The following is an 8,554-nucleotide window of genomic DNA, read 5'->3' as shown; positions in this document are numbered from 1 at the left end:
ATTTTATATCAATATGGCGTTTTCTCAGAGTCTGAACTATCCTCCCATGGACATCCTCTCCCCCCCTCCCCTGGATTTTGGCGAAGGGGAGGGAGACCTAAATACACCAGATTTCATTTTATTATTTATTTATTTATTTATGTTAAATATATTTTATTGATTTTTACAGAGAGGAAGGGAGAGGGAGAGAGAGTTAGAAACATCGATGAGAGAGAAACATCGACCAGCTGCCTCCTGCCCGCCCCCTACTGGGGATGTGCCCGCAACCAAGGTACATCCCCTAGACCGGAATCGAACCCGGGACCCTCCAGTCCGCAGGCCGACGCTCTACCCACTGAGCCGCACCGGTCAGGGCTGAAACACCAGATTTTAATCCCGGACACTGGGACCCAGGAAAGAGAGGAGTCCTGACTATGCCAGGCACCATCCAGGCTCCTTTACTCATTAATCAACCAGGTAGTTCTCTTTAATGTTTAAAATATATATTTTTTTATATATATAAGATTTTAAATATATTCTTATTGATTTCAGAGAGGAAGAGAGAGAGAGATAAAAATATCAATGATGGCCCTGACCGGTGTGGCTCAGTGGATAGAGCGTCGGCCTGCGGACTGAAGGGTCCCGGGTTCGATTCCGGTCAAGGGCATGTACCTGGGTTCCGGGCACATCCCCAGTGGGGGGTGTGCAGGAGGCAGCTGATCCATGTTTCTCCTTCATTGATGTTTCTGATTCTCTGTCCTTCTCTTTTCCTCTCTGTAAAAAATCAATAAAACATATTTAAAATATATATGTATATATATATATCAATGATGAAAATAAACGAAAAATTAAAAAAAGATAAAAAAGAAAAAAAAAAGAAGAGAAAAAAATCAATGATGAGAATAACTGATGGCTGCCTCCCGCACGCCCCACACGGGGGATGGAGCCCGTAACCAGGCATGTGCCCTGACCCAGTGGAACCGTGACCTCCTGGTTCATAGGTCAATGCTCAACCACTGAGCCACACCAGTAGGGCTTTAATATCTATATATTTTTTAGATATTGATTTAGATTTCAGATATAGATATAGATTTCAGAGAGGAAGGGAGAGAGAGAGGGATAAAAACATCAACGATGAGAATAACTCATGGCTGCCTCCCGCACGCCCCACACGGGGGACGGAGCCCGCGACTGGGGCTCAGGTTCCTGGGTCGATGCTCAGCCACGGAGCCACGCCAGCCGGGCGTTCAACCACGTACCTAGATGTCCCAGATGCCAAGCCCCAACTTATGCCCGAGAGCGTCTGCATAGACCCAACGTAGTCTCTGCCCCCGGCAGGGGATGGAATGGGGGTTGTCAGGGAGATGATTTTAAAAAGCCGTGCATTGCCGAAACCGGTTTGGCTCAGTGGATGGAGCGTCGGCCTTCGGACTGAAGGGTCCCGGGTTCGATTTCGGTCAAGGGCATGTACCTCGGTTGCGGGCACATCCCCAGTGGGGAGTGTGCAAGAGGCAGCTGGTCGATGTTTCCCTCTCATCGATGTTGCTAACTCTCTATCTCTCTCCCTTCCTCTCTGTAAAAAATCAATAAAATATATTTAAAAAAAAATAAAAAGCCATGCACGCATCACAGCCAACCAGCTCCCATCCTGAACACTCAGTGAGGACAACACAGGACAAACACGACGAGGCAGAACCCGGACGCACAGTCAGGCCCGCCAAGGGCAGGTAGGAACACGAGGGAAGCGCATCGGACCTCGGGCCTGACTTCATTCTGGCCAATCAGACGGGGTCCAGCCTGTCAGCCACAGGAACACGGACCAGGTGTGTCTTAGATGGTAATAGTCACTGTCATGTGTGTACTGCCCTCCCTCCGGGTTCAGACGCTGTCGCACTGTAATTCTGGTGACCTCCATGTCCCGTCACCACCCTCACTGCAGGGGAGAGGGAAACTGAGGCACCCCCAGCCGTGCCCAGGGAACCCAGAGCAGAAACAGTCGTCCCCCTGGAGGTCATCTGTGTAACCAGGGCCGAGCCCCTTGCCCACACCGGCGCTCAGTTTCCCCGTCTGTGGAATGGGCGGGCGTGAATTTGCCGTCGTTCATCAGCCGTGCCCGGCACAGCTCTGCTCCCCGCAGGGGCCCAGGAAATGCCAAGCTGAGGTTCCCAGCTGTTGGGTTTGGCCTGGGTCCCGGGCCCCAGGCTCTGGCACCGTAGCTCCTTCCACCTCGAGGCAGGGGTTCTGGTCCTTGGTTCCTGGTCACCCCGGACACCTGCTCAGTGCCTCGCGTCCTCTCCCCCCAGAACGGCCTGCAGAGCGGCCAGCGGTTCCTGCGAGAGGCCAGAGGTGGAAGGAATGGACGCTGGGCTCCTGGACGCGGGGTTCCGGGTGAGTGCCCCACGGCCCTCACGCTCGGGCCTCCGACCGGAGGGACCCCCTCCCCTCACCACCCGGCTCGGCCTTGTCCGGCTTCCCCGGTGAGGAAGCTCCCGTGTGACGTTCCAGGAGCCGGTGGCCTTCGAGGACGTGGCCGTGGACTTCACGCGGGAGGAGTGGGGGCGGCTGACGCCCGCCCAGAGGGCCCTGCACCGCGAGGTGATGCTGGAGACCTGGGGGCTCCTGGTCGCTGTGGGTAAGGCCACCCCCCGTTCCTCACCGTCCGCCCCTGGGTGGACCCCACTTCTCCTGGGTTCACAGTCGGGGTGGGTCTAGGCGTGAAGAGCAGAAAACCCATGTGCCTTGGGCCTGAGGGACCAGACTGCCTGGGTTTACAGGGTGTCCGTGAGGCTGTTTTGCCTACAAGTGACGGATCCCACCTGAGGATGCCAGAGGCAGGAATCTCGGGATAAGAGGGGCACACAGGGTCCAGAGCTGCAGAACCCCAGGTGCAGTCTTCCCGTGTTGCCCCCTCCCCCCCTGCACGTCTCTGAGTCACCTTTCACACGTGGGCATCTGACGGTGACAAGACAGTTGCCAGAGTCCAAGGGGCCCAGGGAAGGCCTGTGGGTTGTCTTGTTTCGGCCGCCAGGTCCCCTCCCTATCGGTCATTGTTGCCAGTGGACAGCAGAAGAATCCTCACTGGGTGCCCAGATCTGGGTCACGTGTCCACCCCAGAGCCAGAGGGGGGCTTAGGGCTGAGAGTGAGTGGAGGCAACTAGAGGCTGTTATTACCTAAGTCACTGGGGCCTGACAGGGTGAAGGCGGAGTGGGCAGGGGGTCGGGAAAGGCCCCGGGACACGAATGCTCACGTCCTGGGTCTCCCCCTGAGCAGGGCCGTGGCTCCTGAGACCCACCCTCGTCACGCTGCTGGAGCAGGAGGCCGGGCGGTGGCTGGGGGACCGGGAGGTTCCGCAAGGTGTGTGCCCAGGTGAGGTGAGGATGTGCAGGGCAGGGAGGAGCCCCGCTCCCCACACCCCACACCTCTCTCTTCGTATCTGCTCCCAGATCCTTCAGAGCAAACTGACTCCTCATTCTCTCAGTGAACAGTCACCAGGCACCGTTCTGCTATGGGGAGACCTAGCTCCTGTCTTCACCGAACATACATATTGCTGAGGGAGAGGGGCACAGGATAAATCGCTAGAAAACAATAATAACAGCGAAAGGGAAGATCGCAGATGTGGCAGCGGGTGATGGGTGGACAGAATCGGGGAGAGGACGTGAGCAGAGAGATGAGGGCTTCCCTCTCGAAGGAGGTGATGAGGGAGGGGGAGCTGGACCATGAGCACAGAATTCCAGGCGGAGGGAACGGCAAGTGCAGAGGCACTGGCTGGTGCAGGTCTCTTACTGCGGATCAGACACTCCAGCCTCGGGCGTTAAACCAGAGACTCATTTACGACTCAGGCACCTGTGGCTCTAGGCCAGACTCGTCCAGATGCCTAGAGGTTGGCTGGGTGGTTCCCTTCAGACCTGCTGTCCGGCTCCCGAGACAGGCAGGCACCTCTGTAGGAAGTGGGGTTGCCCTGGCCCATCAACAACCAACTTCCCACTGGCGTCCGGCCATGACGCCATGTAAGCAGTGACCATCACCAACGCCCAGGAAGGATGGAATGTGTGGGAGGGGGTCACAGCAGGGTCTTCCCTGCCTCAAATAATAACCAGCCTTCACCTCATATGTTAGCCTCCTCTTGCCGCTGTAACAAATGACCACAAATGTAGTATGTGAAGCAACACAAATGACCTTGCAGTTCTAGAGGTCACGAGTCCAGAGGGGTCTGACCGGGCGACGTGCGAGGGGTCAGCAGCCAGCGTTCCTTCCCGAGGGTCGGGAGGCTCCATGGCCTCTCATGTCCAGCATCTAGAGGCGCACATTCCTGGGCACGTGGCCTTGTCCATCTCAGTGTCAGCAGAGGCGGGTCCGGTCTTCACGCATCACGTCCCCCTGGCCCTGACCTCCTGCCTCTCTTGCACATTTAAGAACCTGTGGTTACACGGGGCCACCCCAACAATCCAGGGTGATGTCGGGTGACGGGCTAACGTCAAAGATGAGCATCCTTCATTCCTTGTCCACATACAGGTGACACCACACTCACAGGCTGCAGGGCTGAGGACGCGGGCATCTTGGGAGACACTGTTCTGCCAGCTGCACTCGACTAGAATGTCCCCCTGACTTTTCAGTAGAGCAGCACACATGGGAAAGGTGCCATGTCACACCTTCTCACCAGCTCCGTGTCGTGTGGAGGCTGGGTGCCTGCCATCCTGCCAGGAAGGAGGGGGAGACTCCGCTTGTATTTTTCGTTCAGCATGTGTGTGGACCCCTGTTGTTGTTGGGGGTCTTCTCCCTTAGGGAAACAGACAGACTGAACCAGCTCAAAGGGCTGTAATGCACCACAGCCATTTGTCAATCCTCTTGTTGACGGACATGTCAGGGGTTCCCACTGTGGGGATCTCATGGGTTTCTTCACATCTGGAGTGAGCGGCACAACAGGGCGGGACCTCCAGGAGGAGACGGGCTCTGAGAAACGGGAGGGCTGAGGGTTGGAGAACCTTTTTCCTGTCAAGGCCCATTTGGATATTTATAACATCATTCGCAGGGCATATAAAATTACCAACTTAAAATTTAGCTGCTTTATTTGGCCAGTTAATTAACTGCCCCCTAGTGCCTTGGCAGGGCCAGACCGAATGATTTATCGGGCCTTTCACAGCCTACAGGCCGCACCTTTCCCACCCTTACTCTCCCACCATCTGCTGCAGTACAGGCTGTGAGCCTGTGCCTGACTGTTATTCCGATCCTTCCAAGCCTGGGGGTCTGCTGCATTTTCCCTGAAGGCTCACTCTTTTTTTCAGCTCCGACTTCCTCCAAAATTCTCTGTGCAAACTCCATCCATACCCATTATACTCACTCAGCTTTCTGTTCTCCGAACATTCTCTTTCTTCTCTGCTTTGCAAAACCATATGGCTAACTGGTCAAAGCCGCTCGTGCCTTGAACTTTTAGAAAATGTCAGTTTAATTCTTCCATTCACATATTCACCAATAAACTTTTCCTCCCAGAACAGCGATTGAGGAACAATTCCTTTTTATTTTATTTTTTTCAGACTTGGAAACGAAATTGAAAACCGAACTGTCAGCTGCAAAGCAAGACGCCTCTGAGGAACTATCCCGCCTTGTCCTGGCAGAAGGGTTCCCAGGGGACGGTCTGGGGAGCGCTCAGGGTGAAGACGCTGAGGGGCACCGGGAACACAGCCTTCAGAGCCTGGATGGCCGTGGGGTGCAGGCGGCCTGCTCACCTGTGAGGACATCTGTTCAGCGGCAGCAGCCCGGGAATGGGTTTGGGGAAAACTTAACTCTGAGCCCTGATCTCCCAAGTCAACCCGTGACTCCTGAAAGACGAGACTCTCATGCATGGAGAATGCACAGAAAAAAGGAGAATCCATGCTCAAAACCGAACGCACAACAGAAAACCTACGCCAAAGAGAAAGCCTACAGGTGTCTGGAATGTGGAAAGGCGTTTGCCCGCAGCTCTGCACTCACTGAACACCAGCGGACGCACACAGGAGAGAGACCTTACGGATGTCGGGAATGCGGGAAAGGCTTCCGGAACAGCTCGGCACTCGCCAAGCACCAGAGAATCCACACTGGTGAGAGACCCTATAGGTGCACGCATTGTGGGAGGACCTTTAACCAAACCCCCCCGCTGATCCAGCACCAGAGAACTCACACGGGCGAGAAGCCCTACGAGTGCAGCGAATGTGGCAAGTCCTTCAGTTTTCGGTCCTCCTTCAGCCAACACGCACGGACCCACACGGGCGAGAAGCCTTACGAGTGCAGTGAGTGTGGGAAGGCCTTCAGGCAAAGTATCCACCTGGCCCAGCACCTGCGGGTCCACACCGGGGAGAAGCCTTACGAGTGTCCTGAGTGCGGCAAGGCCTTCAGTCACGGCTCGTCCTTGACGAAGCACCAGAGAATCCACACTGGAGAGAAGCCCTACGCGTGTCACGAGTGCGGGAAAGCCTTCACCCAGAGGACACCACTGGTTCAGCATCAGAGGACGCATACGGGAGAGAAGCCCTATGAGTGTAGCGAGTGTGGAAAAGCCTTCAGCCAGAGCACACTCCTGACCGAGCATCGGAGGATCCACAGCGGGGAGAAGCCCTACGGGTGCAACGAGTGTGGAAAAACGTTCAGCCACAGCTCGTCACTCAGCCAGCACGAGCGGACACACACGGGAGAGAAGCCCTACGAGTGCAGTCAGTGTGGCAAGGCCTTCCGGCAGAGCACACACCTCAGTCAACATCAGAGGATCCACACAGGGGAGAAGCCCTATGAGTGCAGTGACTGTGGCAGGGCCTTCACCCACAGCTCATCTCTAACCCAGCACCAGCGGATCCACACTGGGGAGAAGCCCTATGAGTGTGATGGGTGTGGCAGGGCCTTTAGCCAGCTCGCTCCACTCATTCAGCATCAGAGGATCCACACGGGGGAGAAGCCCTATGAGTGTCATGAGTGTGGCAGAGCCTTCAGTCAGAGCTCCCTCCTCACAGAACACCAGAGGATCCACACCAAAGAAAAACCCTACACGTGCAACGAATGTGGGCAGTCCTTCAGTCACAGCTCATCGCTCAGCCAGCACGCGAGGACACACACCGGGGAGAAGCCATATGAATGCCCAGATTGTGGGAAATCCTTCAGGCAGAGCACTCACCTCACTCGGCACCGGAGAATCCACACGGGAGAAAAGCCATACGAGTGCAGGGACTGTGGGAAGGCCTACACACACAGCTCCTCCCTGACCAAGCACCAGAGAACTCATACTGGGTAGAGGCACCTACAGGAGCTGGGCCATAGGAAGCCTTAAGCCATAGTTCATCCCTTCCCTTCCTGCACTTGACCCAGTCATACTCCTGGGTAATATCACAGACTGACGCATACACCTTCACAAATAGGAGTAGTACACATGCTCCTCAGATCGTTCTAACAGTAGGGAGATGTAGGGATGATCAGTGTTGAAGACCTTCAGATGTGAGGGCCCGCCAATGCTGTATTATAGACGCCACAAACATGAGAATTGGGAAAAGGTATTGGATTTGGGCATGACTTACAAGAACTCACCAGATTCCAAACTTGAGAATTTCAAAGTGGTGAGACCCCAACTAATGCTGTTCATAAAAAAGAACCAAGTGCAGTGACATTTTATCTTTAATGCACATTATATGCTCGAGTGGGGAGAAGTGCTCATGAATGGTGTAGTTGACACTGATCCTCCGTATAAACACCATGGCAGTGCTCCACACGTGGGAGTGGCATCCCTGTGCAATCCCCATGCACTCCACTGTCCCAGTAAGAAGTTCTCATCTGTGTGTAAAGCATTTGATCAAGGTACATGGCAAACAGCCTCACAGATTGGAATCCCATGTGACAAAGTACCAAGTGTACTGTAAACATTTTTTTGTTTGTTTTCTTTTTTTGTCTTTTTTTAATTTTTGTTTTTGTGTGTGTGTGTACTGTAAACATTTTAAACTAGTTTTCTGCATTAGTTTGCAATAAATCTTTATTTGTCATGGAATTGAAAACTTTTGAATAGGACAGTGATGGCGAACCTATGACACGCATGTCAGGTGACACGCAAACTCATTTTTTTGGTTGATTTTTCTTTGTTAAATGGCATTTAAATATATAAGATAAATATCAAAAATATAAATCCTTGTTTAACTATGGTTGCAAATATCAAAAAATTTCTATATGTGATACGACACCAAGTGAAGATAGGGTTTTTCAAAATGCTGACACGCTGCCCTCAAAAGCTTCGCCATCACTGGAATAGAGAGTCTTCAAATGTAACTTCCAAAGGAACCTAGCCAGGGTTCTGTGATGGCTTTTGCTACTCTGTTCAGGCTATAATTTTCTTTTTTACAGGACTCATAGGAATTAAAAAGACAGATGAGCCCAGCCGGCTTGGATCAGTGGTTGAGCATCGACCTATGAACTAAGAGGTCATGGTTTGATTCCTGGTCACGGCACATGCATGGGTTGCAGCCTTGATCCCTAGTGTGGGGCGCGCAGGAGGCAGCCTATCATTTATTCGCTTTCATAATTAATATTTCTATCTCTCCCTCTCTAAAATCAATAAGTATATATTTT

The 8,554-nt window shown here is 53.4% G+C and overlaps 1 protein-coding gene across 1 annotated transcript in view; it reads left to right on the top strand.

The window, feature by feature from the left end:
- Positions 1 to 1,610: 1,610 nt before the first annotated feature.
- Positions 1,611 to 8,554, top strand: part of LOC102433632 (zinc finger protein 135-like) — a 16,491-nt gene continuing 9,547 nt past the window's right edge. Inside the window, exons 1-4 of the mRNA XM_023744701.1 lie at positions 1,611 to 1,706; positions 2,283 to 2,367; positions 2,485 to 2,611; positions 5,512 to 6,936. Of these exons, the coding sequence (XP_023600469.1) occupies positions 2,335 to 2,367; positions 2,485 to 2,611; positions 5,512 to 6,936 (1,585 nt within the window). The 5' untranslated portion in view covers positions 1,611 to 1,706; positions 2,283 to 2,334. The remainder of the gene's footprint in view (positions 1,707 to 2,282; positions 2,368 to 2,484; positions 2,612 to 5,511; positions 6,937 to 8,554) is intronic.

Source organism: Myotis lucifugus, unplaced genomic scaffold, assembly GCF_000147115.1.
Source record: "Myotis lucifugus unplaced genomic scaffold, Myoluc2.0 scaffold_482, whole genome shotgun sequence".
Lineage (NCBI taxonomy): Eukaryota > Metazoa > Chordata > Mammalia > Chiroptera > Vespertilionidae > Myotis > Myotis lucifugus.
The sequence above is the reverse complement of the archived record's forward strand: the minus strand, read 5'-3'. Positions and strand labels throughout refer to the sequence as shown.